The 18,557-nt window shown below is 42.0% G+C and overlaps 1 protein-coding gene across 1 annotated transcript in view; it reads left to right on the forward strand.

The window, feature by feature from the left end:
• The window catches only part of dock11 (dedicator of cytokinesis 11), a 65,906-nt gene that overhangs the window by 16,104 nt on the left and 31,245 nt on the right, over nt 1–18,557 (forward strand). Inside the window, exons 11-32 of the mRNA XM_062444327.1 lie at nt 81–221; nt 1,699–1,980; nt 5,426–5,548; nt 5,642–5,724; nt 6,097–6,219; nt 6,343–6,419; nt 7,254–7,438; nt 7,596–7,661; nt 10,071–10,163; nt 11,344–11,467; nt 11,642–11,754; nt 12,145–12,228; nt 12,333–12,422; nt 12,900–13,021; nt 13,113–13,182; nt 13,300–13,425; nt 13,764–13,835; nt 14,345–14,491; nt 15,029–15,112; nt 15,544–15,655; nt 16,075–16,113; nt 17,603–17,784. Of these exons, the coding sequence (XP_062300311.1) occupies nt 81–221; nt 1,699–1,980; nt 5,426–5,548; nt 5,642–5,724; nt 6,097–6,219; nt 6,343–6,419; nt 7,254–7,438; nt 7,596–7,661; nt 10,071–10,163; nt 11,344–11,467; nt 11,642–11,754; nt 12,145–12,228; nt 12,333–12,422; nt 12,900–13,021; nt 13,113–13,182; nt 13,300–13,425; nt 13,764–13,835; nt 14,345–14,491; nt 15,029–15,112; nt 15,544–15,655; nt 16,075–16,113; nt 17,603–17,784 (2,538 nt within the window). The remainder of the gene's footprint in view (nt 1–80; nt 222–1,698; nt 1,981–5,425; nt 5,549–5,641; nt 5,725–6,096; nt 6,220–6,342; nt 6,420–7,253; nt 7,439–7,595; nt 7,662–10,070; nt 10,164–11,343; nt 11,468–11,641; nt 11,755–12,144; nt 12,229–12,332; nt 12,423–12,899; nt 13,022–13,112; nt 13,183–13,299; nt 13,426–13,763; nt 13,836–14,344; nt 14,492–15,028; nt 15,113–15,543; nt 15,656–16,074; nt 16,114–17,602; nt 17,785–18,557) is intronic.

The following is an 18,557-nucleotide window of genomic DNA, read 5'->3' on the forward strand; positions in this document are numbered from 1 at the left end:
AATCAATTTTCGCCTCCTCGCTGTGTTGTCTTCCTGCTTCCTTCCTCCTCTCCTCTCCTCTCCTCCTCTCTGATATCCAGAGGCTGGACTTCTCAGGAATCGAGCCAGACGTGAAGCCATTTGAGGAGCGTTTTGGCCGACGTATTGTGGTCAGCTGCCATGACCTGACCTTCAGTCTCCAGGGCTGCGTCAGTGAGAAGGGGGACGGAGTCCTCACCAATGTACGTCATCATCCTACTTCCAAAAGAGACATTCCTGTTATTCATATAACTCTATTACCTTTCACAATCTAGTAGACCAGTGTGGCTCACTCCCGGTCGGCATATTTACTTCTCCTCTCCAGCTGCTGATTGGCTCAATAAAATCTATATAGATAATGTTTTAGACAACTGTATGACACTATATATTTATAAAATAAATGAAAACAAATAAAAATGAACACATTATAATAACAAATAAAAACAGAGGGGATGTTAATTTAACTGAAAATGGTTTAAAACTTTTCACTAAAATATCTGTCGAGCTTGATGAGAAAAATCAAGTGAGTGATGTGTGAAGATGATGCTTTCATGATTTTTGTCTGTATGCACTTAAGCATATCTAACCGCAACACACACAGCTTTCTCTTTCACACCACACATCCTCCACCCAGTTCACCCTGTGTAGTTCTGCCCCAGATAATATGCCTTCATAATTCATGTTGGCCCGTTTGCAAGCAATGGAAGTAACCAGGCCAAAAGGGGATCACCCATTCAATACTGTTGTAATACTCTCTCATTTTGTTTATATGTTAACGTTATTTTACATATTAATGTTACTACATTGTAATCTTAATCCTTCCTTTGTTCTTTGTGTCCATGTGACATGTAAGATAGAATCGCCAGAGCTATAAAGTTTTCCTAAGAATTAAAGTCTGACAAACAGTGGAAACTCCTTCAATGTGCGATGAATGAGGATGAGACAGGCAGTTCAGAACATGTGTGAGCACCGCCTTTGTCAGAACACACCGCTATAGTCATAAAACATTGAGTCAGACCTCCTCTTCCTGCTTGCTGGTGCATTAGAATGGCTGCTAGATTTGTACTGACTTCATATTTGTGGTTTGGAAGCGGCACGCGCTGTCTCTCCCTCCCACTCCTTCCTCAGCCTCAGATGTTTTAATGTTTACTGGGCAGACTCAGCCTTGTCCATCACGGAGGAAGCTTCCATCCTGGCATAAGTGCACAGTCATTTAAATGTTTGTGGGCTGCACTACTGTAGAGCCAATGTATGCTTCCAAACTAGAGATCAACTAATATTTGTGTGGTTGATGTGATGAAAGACAATATTTTATGCAAATATTTACATCATACATTTTGGCTAAATTTACCATTAAACAGAATTTGAATCTTAATTTCATCTCTAATTCAAATCCATCCATGTTTAAGGTTTAGATTTTACCAACAAAATGCCACAGTAGCATTTCTGAAGAACTGGAGGTTAAAAGTTGAAATTGCATTTGTTGTGTTAACTCCTTTTAATAAATAATGCATGATAAGCCAGTGAATATGAGGTCATCCTGTGAACGCTGCGTGCTCCCAAAATTTGGATGCGGCATCAAGCCTTAACCCAGGGATGATATAAGATTAACCTGGATACTATATTAGATAAACCTGGCCTGATTGAAGTGATTTAACTGCCTCTCTGCTGAACCCACAGGTGGAACCCTTCTTCATCAGCCTCGCTCTCTTTGACGTCTCCAAGAGCTGCAAGATCTCTGCCGACTTCCACGTCGACCTCAACCCGTCCTGCGTCAGGGAGATGCTGACCGACGCCTCGGGCCAGCTCTCTCCTTCATCGGACTCCGATGGCGGCGGGGGAGGAGGAGGAGGAGCCAGGGAGGGAGGAGGCGGAGTGATGATGAATGGAGACTCGGGGAAAGGGAACGGCCTGCCTGTTCTCCAGAGGGTGTCGGAGGCACTCCTGCGCTTCCCTACACAGGTAGAGACTTGATTGTAGTTGTCTGATTGAGGAAATGACTCCACCTGAATCACAGAACTGGGTGTGAAAGCTGAATCAGCTGTTTCATTCAGCTCAGTGTGAATAGCACAATGTTTCATCATTCCAAAATGTGTTGAAATCACTGTTTTAAAACTAACAAAATGAGCTCACATCCTTCTGTGACTGCAGATTATACAAATACAGAGAGGGTATAAGTGGCAGTGCATTTGATAGGATAAAACTGAAGTTGATTAAAACAAGATTATAGAAGTTAATGAATAAGATAAAAGTGATTTTGCGAGTATAATTAAGTTGTTTGCCCCAGTTAAGGCGAGGTCACACCTATAATATGTTTTCTCTAGTCTAAGTTGTACTAGAAATCTTTGCTTTATTGTATTTTTGTGATATATTTGTTCAAGTTAATGCTGTTCAAACACAACCAGAAGTCAAACGGCTCGTTAGGCAGAGTTCTGGCATCTGCGTCATCCTGTCGGGGTTCGAGGTTTTGCTGATGTGGGTTTTGAGTTGAAGAAGCTGATTCCATTCCTGATTTTTGGGATTTTTTTGTTTTTTGTTGAGTCTCTCTTTACTCTGCTGCTCGCGCTAATTAGACCACATGAAGAAATAGCTGCAAATGAGCCATTAGCTCAGACTGTGGTTTGCTCTTCCTTTGTTTTGTTTTTGGTCTGCTTTACGAGTACCGCCGGGTGTCAGATGTCAATCAATTTTTCTGTTTTTTTGGGGGTTGTTTCGTGGAGCTGGATGCTCAGACTGTTCTCACAAGAACAGCATCACAAATGGTCTTCCACTTAAGACATGCATATTTATAGTTAAAAAAACCTAAACTAATACAGCTGAAGATGTACAAAAGAGCAAAAAAAGCAAACATTGTAAAAGCATATGAATTATGACATCTGTGTCTATTCAAAGAAACAATTGACAACACATGAAACACACGAAAGAACCTCTGTGTAGTTCACAGGGTTATATTTACATCAGCAACACTTCCTCTCTAACAGTGCAAGTTAAAGCATACATTAAAAGATCTAAGATACAATTAAATGAAGTTTAATAAGAACTACAATCTGCAGAAATGACCATTAAATGCCCTACACTCTCCTAGCCTGCTACGGTTGTGGTTGGATGCAGTTCTCACAGCTCAGTCAGGTGACAGATGCTGAATTTATGAGTGTTCCCATGCTGACTGCAGCTGGCCCGCGTTGGATAGATGAAGTACGATTGACCACCTGATGGATTCCCCGCTGAGCAGGCGATGACTGAATGATCGAGCTTGTACCCAAATTCTTCTTTTCTTCATATCAATTTCTCCTTTTTTTTTTTAATCAATGTGCTGTTTTTTCCCATTGTCATGCCATTGTAGTATTACCAGATGGTGAGCATGTCTCCAGACAATGCCTGGTCCACGTCCAGCTTTTAAACACTTTGAAAGGATCCACATGAAGCCTCAGCGTAGCTCATTCAAACAGCATTTTCAAGTGATTACAGAATCTTTTTGGTTTGCCAGTTTCTGATGTGAGCTCGGTGCTCGCTGATGCAAGCTTTAAGTCTTGTCACCCCTCTTTGCCATATTTTAAATCCAGAGTTTATTTAGGAAAGAATAATGTCCATGTGTGAGTGTTACTCTTGGCTCAGAGGTTTTGGCCTTGTGCAAACTCACTTGCAGGTGCTGTAAGATCAACACGCACATATATACACACACACACACACACACACACACACACACACACACACACACACACACACACACACACACACACACACACACACACACACACACACACACACACACACACACATATGCACTGTCTGTCCCTCACCTCTGCTTGCTTGGCCCATTAAAGGGATTTAGTAAGTCAGCATGACTTTTGCCTGTAGTAAATTAGTTGCAGCCAGGTTCTAAAAGTGCATACATACACACTTTCCATAATAAGAGACATAACTGGACGTTTACAGCAACAGAACGTAGAAAAAAACCTTAAAGGTGAGAAGATGGATTGGGGGAGAGTCTGAGTCACAAGCACTGGGAGCAGAAACAGTATTTGTAATAGCAAATGTAGCAGCCAGCTTGTCAAACTTACACACACACACACACACACACACACAGACACACACACACACACACACACACACACACACACACACACACACACACACACACACACACACACACACACACACACACAAACACAAACATAGCAAGCTCTACCTCTGTGATTAGTGTGCTATTATAGCTCAGCGGACCACAGTTTAATTTAGGTGCATTGGGTGTGGTCCAAGGACAGAGCCTCCGCGTCTTACATCTCTCTGCTCCATCAGCAGCAACTCTCCGAAGGACGCAACCTCGCTTCCAGTTCATTACATAATTCACAAATCTAATAAATCTTTTGGAGTGCGAGTGAGGAGTTGTGGCTTTGTTCCTCCAGCTACCAACCAGCAGAAGCAGCACAGTGGTTTATGTTTGCACTGACAGCACTTGTGAGCTCTTCTGGGGAGTCTATGTTAAATTTAGGAACTTTTTTTTTTCCCCTACAGTGTTCAAAATGTGACGTGTCATACTGTCAAAGATTGTAACAAGAAGCATGTGTGTGTGTGTGTGTGTGTGTGTGTGTGTGTGTGTGTGTGTGTGTGTGTGTGTGTGTGTGTGTGTGTGTGTGTGTGTGTGTGGCTGTGTTCATTAGTGAAAGAGGGCAGATGGAAAAGGATGGGCAGCGTCATTGGCTTGGAGTGATACCAGGGTGTGTGTGTGCGTGTGTCTGACTGGGACTGTGCTCGCCTCTTCAGAGTTGTGTATTATTAATGCACAGTCTGTGAAGTCTACATCTACTCTGATTTAAAGCTGCATTAGCCTCTTTAGCTGGTGCAACTTCGCTCAGTTTCATTACTTATGCAGAAACTTTTACGCTTCCAAAATGACTTCCTGCTGTGTCTTTCTATGCGATCGCCTCTATTCTCAAAAACCTCAATGGAGGCTCTGGTTATTTGTAAGTGTGTGTGTTAATATGCACTGCATCTTTTTACCCGAATAAAGTTTCTATCCCCTTGAGATTGTTTGTGCAAACTGACACCACACTTTTAAAACAGCCCCATCTCACCCGACCAAAAATAGATGAGCCCCATGTGGTTTTCCTGTCTTGGTTCAGCCAACATCAGCCACTTCCCCTGCACTTGCCTTGAAGAGAGGCAAAATATGTAATAAAAATGAAAAGACATATAAAGTTTGAATTGCTGATGATTGCATATTTATTTGAGTCCCTGCTAGTTTTGGCGGATTACTCCTCAGATCCGTGGAAAATCCCAGAAGGGCGGTTATTAGGAAAACAAGACTCACTGTCTGCCAATTCAAATTATAAACTCCACAGATCTTCTTGTGTGCTGTATCATCGCTAATTAGACTCATTAGTCTGTTTCTCCTTTTCTCCTCCAGGGTATTTTTTCAGTAACCAACCCCCACGCGGATATCTTTCTGGTGGCGCGCGTGGAGAAAGTGTTGCAGAACGGCATCACCCACTGCGCCGAGCCCTACGTCAAGACCTCTGACATCAACAAGGTGAGCCGCCTCTACTCTTTACCCCGAAAATTAACATTGAGTCTTCTCCTCCATATTGATTTTTATATGAGTGTTGTGTTTGTGTCTCGACAGACCGCTCAGAAGGTGCTCAAATCTGCCAAACAGACATGCCAACGTTTGGGCCAGTACAGGATGCCGTTTGCTTGGGCTGCCAAGTAAGACGGGAATAATCATGAATCACAATATTACCCAGTAATAAATCTGTTTGCATCCGTCTTTGGAGTGACCCACAAATACATGAAATATATCAGCATGATAAGATTCAGTCGTGGATTTGAAAACTTAATGTACTGTATGCTGTATGCAAACATTTCACACATCCTCTAAATGCTTCAATGGTTTTGCAGTAGGCACGGAAACAAAGTTCACCTGATATTTCATACCAGGATATTCAACATACTGAGACCATGACTGATTTAAGTGAAAACCTTTAGATTCATCACAACAGCTGAAGTAGCCAACTGAAAACAAATAGGACTACTTTATATTGGAGGTCGGTGCTGTAGTCGTGTGTCGTGTGTTTCCAGGCAGGTGTTCAAAGATGCTCAGGGCAGTCTGGACATGGACGGGAAGTTTTCTCCTCTCTACCGACAGGACAGCAGCAAAATCTCCACTGACGACATCATCAAGCTGCTGGCCGACATAAGGAAGTGAGTCATCACCCCTCTTCTGCTATTTTGGCCCAGTTACTATAGCGTTAAACACTCACGCTGTTGCATATTTATGTCTTTTTAAGTATATGTTTTAACACGTTAATCTATTTTCCACATCAGACCCGAGAAGAGCAAACTTACGACCATCCCCGGCCAGCTGAACGTCACCATCGAGTGTGTTCCACCGGACTTCTCAAGTATGTTGACATTGCTTAACATTCCCCTTATCCTAATTTATATCTCTCTGCAGCACTGAGGTCAAGTGCTCTCCTCGAAAACACACTAACCACTTAACAATAGAGTTTAAATTAAATGAAATGTCTCTTAAAACCTGCTCTTCTCAGCTTTCTGAGCTTATTGTGATCAAATGTATAAGCTGAGCCACATATTTGACTGTGCATTCATTCATGATCTGCAGTATGAGTTATGGAACCTACAGTCGCCTTCCTGTGATGTCTTGTACATCTACAAATGCAGGTGTGGTGTGTCAAAAATGTCAAAAAATCGTATGTGCAAAAACCAAACCTGTGGTTCCCTTACAACACATGTAACAAAACATCCCTGTTCCTTGCACACCCATGCAACAAACACATGCAGCAAGTAGTTTGTAGAGACTTAAAGCTGAGGGAAGAGAGATGGATGTGGTGACAGCTGGAGAGTGGCAGTTTTGGGGTCACAAAGGAAAGGAGGAAGTGTTTTGGGTGATGGAGTGTGTCTGTGTGCACAAAGAGCATGATGTGCTTTAATTTTAGAAGCTTCAATAAAAGATAGACCGCAGTATCCTGCATCAATCACAGCAGTTGAAGAAGTACTTAGAAACATTGCCAGAACGTAGTTAAGATAATGTAACTGTAGCTTTCTGTGCAGCCCTAGGCCTTGTGCGTTCGATTTGCACGCTCTCAGCTGTTTTTGTAATCAATATCCAATAGCGTGTGAGTTTACATCGCTCACAAATGCACCCAGTGACCCTGAGGTGACTGAACTCAGCAGTGGAGGTTTGTTTCCCTAACTGGGGGTTCTCTGTCCCTCAGATACGGTGACTTCTTCTTACATTCCCGTAAAACCCTTCGAGGACATCTGCGAGCGAGTGTCAGTGGAAATAGAGGAGTTCCTCCCAGAGGAAGCCAAGTACAACTACCCCTTCACCACCTACAAGAACCAGCTCTACGTCTACCCTCTGCAGCTCAAATACGACAACCAGAAGACCTTCACCAAGGTGCGTGACTCAGACTGAAGCTGGATGGAAGGAATAGATGATGCAAACTGTCCACAAGGATTGGTTTCTGAAGCTCATATCACTGATTGGACTCACTCTCATTGATTTATTTGCTTGGCCGTGTGCATTAATTAAAGTAATGTTTTCTCCATGGCAGGCTAGGAACATTGCAGTCTGCATCCAGTTCCGAGATTCAGATGAAGAAGGTGCAACCCCTTTAAAGGTGAGGTATATGTTCTGTATGTATTGTAGTGTGTAAGCTACTCTATATATTTTTCTCATTGATTTTCAACATTATTCTTCTGAAAATATTACAACTTTATATTTGAAATATTATCATTTTTTTTCTCTTCCTTGAAATACAATGTATCCTGATATGATATTAATTATATATATAAACTTTATTCTTCATTTATTACAACGTTTTTTCTATATTATGAGTTAGACATAGACTGACAAGAACAACATCATTCAGAAAGATGAGTGTATGATCTGCACAGGACATTATATATGTATGGATAACAGAACATACAAGCAGGAAGGAAATAAGTCAAATAATATTGTCCAGATAGGATAAGACAGAAAAAAGTGGAGTATGAGATAGAAAAGAGAAGATGATAGATAGTTTGGGGGATGAAAGATGAGTGCACTTTATTTCTAAAAGATTTGCAGGAGCCTGCTGCTAATTTCTCAGAAACCGTAATCCTGTCATGAAAACTTGTGGAATGTTCTAAAGTGAGATTTGATCAATAGCAGAAGCCTCAAACATAATGAACTTTCCTTTTTTTTATTGCTTCTCACTAAGTGGAAGTTAGAGTGCAGTTGAGGGCCTGAAAAGGAAAAAGGAAAAGCTTACAGAAGCTGGTTATTATAGCTGGCAGGAGAAGATAATGAATGGTCACTGTGTCTCTCTCCACTCTTCCTCTCCTTTTCTCTCTGGCCACACGTGTCAAATATTTGTGGGTGGAAACAGTCATCAAAGTGTGGTGGATTGTTTTTCTTTTCACTCTTCCAGAGGGCAGGAGGAGGAAAGAGAAATTCTTGGAGTTGGAGCGCCAAAACATTTTTACATTTGATGCTCTTGATCAAGACAGCCCAGATAGTCATACCAGCACGCATTCATGAATAGTATATCTCAGATACTGCAGCACAGTCTGGTCTCAAACAAAGCAAGAAGTTGTTTACAAAACAATGCACAGGAGCCAGCAGCACACCTCTCTGGAGATTTTAATCAGAGGCAGCGGAAGCTCTGGGAAGGTCTGTGTTTTACATAAGACACAAACGTGAATGAGGGGAAATGCTTTTCAAGCTGTGGGGAGCAGGGAAGGTGAAAGCTGGAGCTGAAGAAGAGTTCCTGGAGGCTGGGTTTAGAAAATGCATCAATATCTGCTGTCTACAAACTGTCAGAAATGATCACTTTTTCACCAGTCCGACGTACTTTGATAAGCTCAGGTTTATTTACCTGAAATTGTGCTTTGAGTACCTGACCGGTTTGAGGCAGTGGAGTCAAAGGAAAATATTTTTTAGTCCTTTTGTGGTGCAGAACTTGTATGGACAGAAAAGGCTCAGTGACAGATAGGATCAGAGGAATCTCCTGCAGACCTGCCACAGTCCTCAGCCTGAGTCAGCTAATCAGGACTCCCATCAGCCCTCCACTTACCGCTCATGTGAGGGTCTGAATGTGTTGTTTTTCCATGCTGGTACTAGTGCGGTAATCCAACTCTTACCTTGCGATCTGCACCACAACTGGTTGCTGAAACCTCCCAACTCCTCCTCTACCTCCACCTTCTCTCCCTGCTTCTTTCCAGACTAAGCTGAGAATTTCAACTCTGCAGCCTCTCCCATCCTTGAGTAGTCCTCCTGAAGAGGCCAGAGAGAGTTGTTTTTCTGATCTCAGTTCCTTTCACTCTCATCTCAATCAGCTGGCTCGAGAACACTGTCCTTCCTTTGGCCGGCTCTGCTCATTATTGTTCATTAGAGATGACTACAATTGTCAGCATCCTAATTACAGGATCGAGCCAGGCATCAGAACAGGTCTGAATTTTCCCTTCCCATGCGTCACCCCTCATTAGAAGTGTCCTGACCTGCTCAAGCTTGACCCCGCTGCACAGATGAATTTTTTCCCACAAAAATCTCTGCTCTCAGCTCTGATACAGCCCAGAGCTCTAGCTGCACAGTGTCTCCTTTGTAATACGAGGATGCATTCATAAGTGACCTCACATTTACCTGTGATAATGTCTCTACTTGCTATTTGAAGCAAGAAGAAAAAAATATATTTATGAGTGTATGAGTGACAGTGCTATAAGTATTTAGTGTTTTTTCATCCAGCAGAGGGGGGTGGGGGCTGGTGGCTGGTGCTTCATTTGAATAAAATAAACAGTGCCTGAAAACCTATATAATCTTTCATAATGAGGCCTCTCTAGAGTAGGCAGACCTGATGCTTTGTAGTTTCTCCACACTACATTTAGACTGTTGGAGTCTCGAAGATGCGTATGATGAAGGGCTGCACACTCACCCCGTCTTCTCTCTAAATATTGTCTGTAAACCACAGATTGCTGAGCACTTACTCACTGCCGTGCTCCACCATCAAAGCGCCAGCGTTTGATGACTGACGTGCCTTCTTGCCTTTCAGTGCATCTATGGCAAGCCGGGAGACTCGCTCTTCACCAGCAGCACCTACGCAGCCGTCCTGCACCACAATCAGAGCCCCGAGTTCTACGACGAGGTGAGATTACATCCTCTTAACCTTGATCTCATTCATCAGGTTATTGACGCTGAATTAAATATCAAGAGGAAATGATAATAAGCGCAACCTGAGCAACAGTGAAGAAAGTCTGATCAGTGCTTTATTCTCAAATACCCTGAAACTGCTGTGTTGAGTGCTGAAATTCCTCAGCCAGCACTGAGATAATCCTATAAATCTGTCTCAGCATAGAACTGTGATCTCACACTAGACTGGTCAAACAGTCACACACCCCAGAATGCACACACATACACATACACACACACATACACATACACATACACATACACATACACACACACACATGAAGCCAAGAGCTCAGTGAAAGAGGTACGGTCAGGATACAGTTAGAGAGGTAGAGCAGAGGGGGTCCATATGGCCCTGATATCAAACGGATTAGGATCTTAAAGAAGCCCCCGCCCCCATAAACACCCGCATGCACACACACAAGCACGCTCACTGGGGTTTACCTCCACATGCTTCAGCTTCTAGTCACCTTATGGATCATTTCTACCCAAACAGTAAAACAATACACCAACAACTCACCAAGACATTTCTTCATAATTTATGACACAGATTCCTCTGATTTACCCAAGAGAGTAACTTCAACACACTGACGGGCTGACACATTCCCAAGTCATAAACTGACAAGTCATGATATTCATTCATGACATTCTTAAGCAGTTCGTCAGGAGTTAAATCTGTATTAGTGGAAAATCTACACAGCCCTCAGTATGTGTCATTTCCTGTGAGAAAGTCAGTGTGCGAAACACATAAAAAGTGGTTTCCTTGCAGTTGACGCCCCCTTGTGGACAAGCTATTTATTGCAGATCTCGCCAGAGGATGTTTTTTTGTTTTTTTCCAGACGTATCAAATTTGAATACATCCACACATGAGTCTACGAACTAAATACCACGCTCTTCATGGGGAATTTTCAGTTATTCTTTTGCATTCATTTATAATATATATTATAAGGTCAGAGATGGCGACACATTGTTCACAGTAGCCCACTCTGCAACCAACACAGCCAACTTTCTGTGAATTTTATACCAACTTTGTGGGCCAAAAAAACCCCAAACACGTGTCATGTAAACAATGAAAGACAAGCAAGGATGTGGTGATAATAAATTAAAAAACTTCTGACCTTTTCCACTGTGTGCAGGTAAAGATTGAGCTGCCGGTTCACATGCACGAGAAACACCACATCCTCTTCACCTTTTACCATGTCAGCTGTGAGTCCAGCAGCAAGGCCAGCAGCAAGAAGAGGGAGGGGGTAGAGTCACTGGGTAAGTATGTTTTTTTTTAAGTCTATTCATACATGTGACCTCACTGTTCTGCACAAAGAATATAAAACACTGCCTGGAAACACAGCGTCATATTTCTAGACAGTATTGGCCTTTTTTTTGAAGCCATGTTTGGTCATCTTATACTGTACACTCTGCTCCTGTTCTGTGTCTCAGTGGGTTACTCCTGGGTGCCTTTGCTAAAAGAAGGGAGGATGAAATCAGTAGAGCTCCAGCTACCTGTAGCTGCTACCCTGCCCTCTGGATACCTGTGTCAGGACTCCAGGAAGGTACTTTATGCAATTAAAGTAGTTTTGTATTGTATGTGTCCTGTGTGTTTTCTGCTTTGTACTGTTTGTTATTGTACTGTTATATGTTTAAATATTAACCAACTGAAGGGACTGCAGATAGAAATGAGCTATAAGCTAACTCTTGCAAAGGACATCAATCATGTTTAACACTGTACATGGTCCCCATAAATAAATTACTACTAAAGCAAGACTCAAAGTGGAACACTACATGAGCCACTTTGATGTCCAAATTCTGCTAAGTCATCCTGTTTCACATCTCAGAAAATGATAAAGCACAAATGAAAACCAGTTTTTAATGCATTCAGCTTGGAAGCTAAATGTTCACATACTAAATGGTGTCTTTTTAAGTAATTGTCTGCATTTGAACAGTCCCAACCAGATACCAAGTGGGTGGAAAATGCCAAGACGCTGTTCAAAGTGAGAACCCATGTAGCATCAACAATATATGCTCAGGTAAAACACTTCATTTCTCACACAGTCACATATATGAACAGTATGCATGAAGTAGGTGGCATATAATGAGTATGGATGATAATACTGTGTGGTTTCCTCCACAGGACCTACATCTGCACAAGTTCTTTCAGCACTGCCAGCTGATGAAGACCACATCAGAAGGCAACCAAGCAGAACTTATCAAGTACCTGAAGGTGAGACGCAGTGCACAATTTGTTTGAGAGGAAGGATCGACTTTGAGGTATTTAGGAGGTACAATCACGAGCTCGCTAACAGCAGGCTTGCGGTTTGGTTTTGTAGTTCACTTATTTTAGCAAGGCATTAACAGATTTACTGCACAGCTTCCAAATTTTGATGTTTAGATGCTTCAAAGTAATATTTTTAAGAAATTAGGTTTAGGGTTAGAGAGATGTATAGTACAGCAACGAGCCTGCTTTGTTTAAAAATGAGTCCAGAGATCCTCAGGCAGACAAGGTGTTGTATTAATAGTTAAACATGTTAGAGTAAGCCTTTGTGGAAGAGTCATCCTTCTGTACAAGTTTTAATGTAATAGTTCATTAAAATCCAAGTTAAGCTTACACTTACACAACCCTGCTGTATCATTGCAGCTGTTTGACTGTTTCTCTCATCCTACACTGGGTGTCAGCATTTACACACTTTTATTTCTTCAGTGCCTGCATGCCATGGAGACGCATGTCATCATCAACTTCCTACCTACAGTGCTGATGCAGCTGTTTGAGGTGCTTACAGCAGCAACCAAAGTAGCCCATGACATCGCTGTGAACTCTCTCCGGTCAGTTGTTCACTTGTGTAAAAGTGTGTTTTCAGTTTGTATTCAATACTGACATCACTGCTCACAGTATGACTCTCTGTTCTCTGTACAGTGTTATCATACATATAGTCTCCAGATGTCACGAGGAAGGACTGGAACACTACCTGCGCTCTTTTGTTAAGGTATCATACCAACACAAAACTTGCCCCTGTGCAAAATGGAATAATTAAGCGCTTGTCAGTTTTAGTTTAAAGTTCAAGTGTGTGTGCATTTATGTTGTTGTTTTTTTCTCTCCTCAGTATGTGTTTGTGACCAACAACCGTGCATCAGGAAGCTCAGTGAACACTCACGAGGTGCTGGCGACCGCAGTCACAGCCGTCCTCAAGCAGACCGCCGATTTCAACACCAGCAACAAATTGCTCAAGGTGTGCTTCTGCAGCCGCTCTCATCACCCAGTCAGTCCTGTTGTAGTACCAACACTGAACAGCAGGCGGAGTTATATGCTCATAAAGTGAACTATCGGATGCTCAAAACAGAGTGAATGTCTGTCTTCTCTATTTACCTACCACCTCCACAGAAAGAAAACTAATGCTAGCATGTAGCTGCTTGTACTTTTAATCCATAACTCCCAAAGGATTATCTCAGTGAGATTTAAAGCCACTCTTGTCTCCTGTTATCATCTTGGCTGTTTTCCTAGGAAGGCTGCATGAGGGGAAATACATGCTGTGATCTAACTTAACTCCCCTTTTATCTCTATCTGTAGTACTCCTGGTTCTTCTTTGAAACCATGGCTAAATCTGTTGCCCAGTACCTGCAAGAGGACAACCGCATTAAGGTTGGTATCAAGCGCTTTCTCCTTCCTTGATACAACTTTTAAGATTGAGAAGTTTCCCTACCTGTATACATGTTCAGCAGTTGCCTGTAAAATCTCCGAAAGGTCAAATGTCTGGCACTGATATCACAAGGAAATTCATTCCACATTCGGGATGTTACAAAACGCACGCACACACACACACACACACACACACACACACACACACACACACACACACACACACACACACACACACACACACACACACACACACACACAAAGAGCAGGGGACTCATAGTGAATCACTGTGTTGTGTATATATTCCACATTCTGATGCCATGGGTCTGTATTTCGTCTGGGTCTGAACCAGCACTGCTTGGTTTAGAATATTCCATTGACCTGTGTCATGAGAAAATGTGTACTTTTAATGTTAATCTGCTGTGTATACTGGGAATATGTAATTAAATTTGAAAACATTTTTTTCCTTCCAAACTTTTAATGCCTTCCATGTGTCCCGATCATCTCTTCAGATGCCACGGGCCCAGCGATTTCCCGACAGTTTCCAACAGGCACTCCAGTCTCTGGTGTTGTCCATTATGCCGCACATCACCATCCGCTACATGGAAATCCCAGAGGAAGCCCGCTGCATCAACCTGAGCCTGGCTAATTTCATCAAGGTTTCAACCCCAAATATACATGAAACATAAACTCAAAAATGTGCTTTGCTTATTGTGAATGGATGTTTGAGCTTCTCTGTGCAGAACACTTAAAACAGACTAATTTAACTTTTTTTTTGTCTAAAAATGCACAAATTATTATTCAAAGCAGAGTTTTTCACACAAGGGGAATATTTAACTTATAAAGCCTATGTTGTGGGCACTTTCCCAATATACCTAAATAGATTTAGGTAGTTTTCCAGTTGACCTTAAGTGTTTTAGGGTCCTTTTCACTGATCGATTCCCCTCCCCATCAAAATATTCAAAAGTCATTCTCCATTTCCTAACACTTGTGCTCTGTTGAAATATGGAGGTTTATTTTTCTTCGGCCTTAACTGACTTGTTGTGCAAGTTTGCTTAAAAATGCTTCACTGGGGCCCAAGACTCTTTTGCTTTCGCTTCACGACACAACCGATCCATTTTGCTTTGTTTACTTTTGTCTGATGTGTATCATATCTCAGCAGCACGCATCATAACCGGCCTTCTTCTCTCCCTCAGAGGTGCCTGACTTTCATGAATAGGGGCTTTGCCTTCGGTCTGGTCAATCACTACATGTGTCATTTCAGTCTCAAAGATCCCAAGGTATGTGACTTGACACAGCCGGCCGACACACGACTACTGCACACTCAGTCAAAAACAACAACATTGTAAGCAGAACTGAGGGATTATTTGGAATATGTAAAGATCCAAACACCAGTGAAAAGAGGACAAAAATAAACATTTTTTATTAGCTGATAAACTGACAACAGCACTGACTTAGCTACATTACTTGTTATGTTATGTGTTTATTTAACTTGTACGAAACTGCTCTGTGTCTCTCTCTGTATCAGCAGCATATTTGACTAACAAATTGAACCAACACAGTAACCCAGCGGGCTTTTGTTATTAGAAACAGTAGAGACGACAGCTATGTTTGAACAATGAGGAGAACTATATTTACGCAATGAGGTGGTTGAAAACAATTTGCATATACGCATGTAGAACACACACTCACGCATGTATGTTCGCCACAGGTGCTGACTGAAATGAGGTTTGATTTCCTGATGACAGTGTCTAACCACGAGCACTTCATCCCTCTTAACCTGCCCATGGCATTTGGGCGCACCAAGCTGCAGAGGGTGCAAGGTGAGAGCCAGATATCATCATTATTCTGCTTTCCATTCAATGCATTACGCTTCCTACCACACATGTAACCACTGACTAGCTTCACATGACCCCAACTATTCACCAACCCCTTTTTGACCTGCATCCACCACACTGACCCCCCCCCCCCCCCCAAACCCCTATTAACCTGCCTGACTGGTTTGGCTCATGCATACACAAGTCTATATTTAAGCAGTTGGCAAGCCACACCTAGTCTGACTTTTACCTGCTAAACAGGTTCCTCACTTGTTGATACATGTTTTTATAACCATAAGTAAAAAGCAAACTATTGTGTGCTGTGGAAATGCTGCATGGATTGTTTACAGTTTTACCCTCCCCCCAATTTCTTTATTTTTACTTCCCCCTCCTCTCTTGTTTTTTTGTGTTTTGCCTGTGGTCAGATTTAATTCCGTATGCGACGGAGCTTTTTGGCCCTGTAGGTAGGTGACGCTCACCGCACCATACTGTACATCAACGCCACCACTTTTGCTGTCGTAAGCAAAAACACCTGCACCTCCTCACTCTGACCTGCACTAACCCCCCTCCACGCCATCCTATCAGCAGCTCCCCCCTTTTCTCACAGGGCTACCCATTCACTCCCACTCACCCAGCACAATGCTAATGCTACGGTAATGCTGTCACCCTGAGCCTGAGCCTGTGTGTCGTAGAAGGAGGGGAGCTTTGCTGTTGGGGGAATCGGCCGAGCCTCTTTTCTTACTGCTTAATTGACTTGAAACTTGTAAACACTAAGAGGGAAATATTTTTCATGAAGCTGCGGTTCTCTCTCTGCTGCAGTTTGTGTCTCTTCTCTCTGCCTCTCTTTCTCTCTCATTGTCTGCCTGTCTGTCTCTGTCATTCGAGAAGATAATTTCCATGATATAATGTAAGATAATTGCTCCCAGGCTGCATTGCCTGTTTTAATATTAACACAGCATCATTAGAAAACTGTATGTCATTGTCTGTTGAAAGAGGCAACTTCTAATTTCTAGCCGCACGCCTGTCTGCCTCTTGTTTTGTTGCCGTTTTCTGAATATACAAATCAAAAAATTCCAGCATTACACATTTCCTAATGTTGGCAATGAGTAATGAATCTGAATCTGAATTCCTCTCTTTTTTATGTGGTGTGAAAATGTTCGAATGAAATGTGTAGTGTTGTTGAGAATCTGTTGCATATTGGTTTTCAGTGTTGCATTTTGTATGATTGAATCAGTCAGAGCATCCGGGTTTGTAGTGTAGGCTGCTCACTTGTTTACAACAGCTGAAGTGTCAAAATCCGACTTGAGATTCTGTTTTCCGCTACAGCTCTTAAGACTAATGAACTGTATTACAGCTTAACTGACAATACTTATTATATTGGAAGTAAAATTTATACGACGCTTTCCATTGAAATGGCTGCAACTAATGACTATTTTCTTTATCAATTGATCTGCTGATTGTTTTGTCGATTAATCGTTTAGTCTACTGAAAGTTCAAAAATAGTGGAGAAAAAAAATGGCATCCACAATTCCTCACGGTACACAATTATTTCTCAGTTGTTTTCTCTGATAACAATTCAGAACCTCAAGATATTTAATGTACTTTCATTAGCCAAAGAAAATAAACAAATGATCACATTTGAGAAACTGGAACCAGGAAATGTTTGGCATTTTTGCTTGAAAAATGACTAAAACGATTAATCGAATGTTACAGTTGCTGCCAATTAATTCTCTGTCAATCCACTAATCAATCAATAAACTAACTGATGCAGTTCTAGTCACTTGTAAGTAGTAGTTGAAGTTATATGTTCCAGCTAGTTCCAGCTTTAACAGGAGACACATTTCACAAAAGATATCAGGTTTTAGTAATAAGAAATGTCAGTTTTAGTCTAAAAGAGTGTCACGACAATCCAGGCTTACTAGCACTGACACATCCTTTCTGGCCCAAACACAGAGCAGAGTCTGGAGTTCAGCCTGACCGAGGAATACTGCCGTAACCACTTCCTGGTAGGTCTGCTACTGAGGGAAGTGGCTGAGGCCTTGCAGCAAGGGCCTGAGATCAGACAGCTGGCCGTGAGCGTTCTTAAGAACCTCCTTATCAAACACGCCATGGACGACCGCTACACAGTCTTCAAGGTGAGACAGGGTTGGGCTAATGGCAGCTGTCAATGATTGTCAATGATTGTCAATGACAGGTCAAAAAGAAGTTGAAGGTGGAACAAAGATTTATCGCTCAGAATATCGTACTTAGTGCACAGTCATGGCCCTCATGAATAAGTCATGATAAATGCAGTTGTGTGACACTTTTTGTCTATTTGAGACATTCCAACAAAGGTTTTCGTCTATTATTAGAAAATCAAGAAAATGTCCACATTTTGAGGTCAAATTGTTTTTCATGATCGAAGACTTTGGCTCATTCTGTCTTTTTTTTTTTTTGGTCCAATTACACTCATCGTCACATCATGCTCGTGTAAACTAAGCATAAACTATTTTGCTTGTCCCCTCCAGCTGCATTCATTCCTTAATCAACTAACACTCTGAGGATACGTTAAAGCCGTTGAAGTATGACATGAAGTATGACAAGTGTAAACATTGTCTCCACTCCACGCTGAAACAGCAACTCAGCGTTTGCTTGCAATAAGTTAATGTTTGATGTGACATACGTTTTGCACCGTTCCCCCTCAGTACATATGATAACCCGCATTGGCTTTTATACAAACAAGCTTTTGTTAAACACGCACCATTGATAGCAGCTCAGGACAGATGGCTTTTGAGAAATGTGTTACATAACCGTATTTCACATTAACCTGCAGATCTTTGTTGAACATGTGCAGTCATTTTGTCTACCTCAATAGCTTCATATCAGTGTCACTCATCATTGCATGTATTATTAAAAAGCTCATAAAGTC

The sequence above is a fragment of the Scomber scombrus genome, chromosome 23 (genome assembly GCF_963691925.1).
Source record: "Scomber scombrus chromosome 23, fScoSco1.1, whole genome shotgun sequence".
In the NCBI taxonomy this organism is placed as follows: Eukaryota; Metazoa; Chordata; class Actinopteri; order Scombriformes; family Scombridae; genus Scomber; species Scomber scombrus.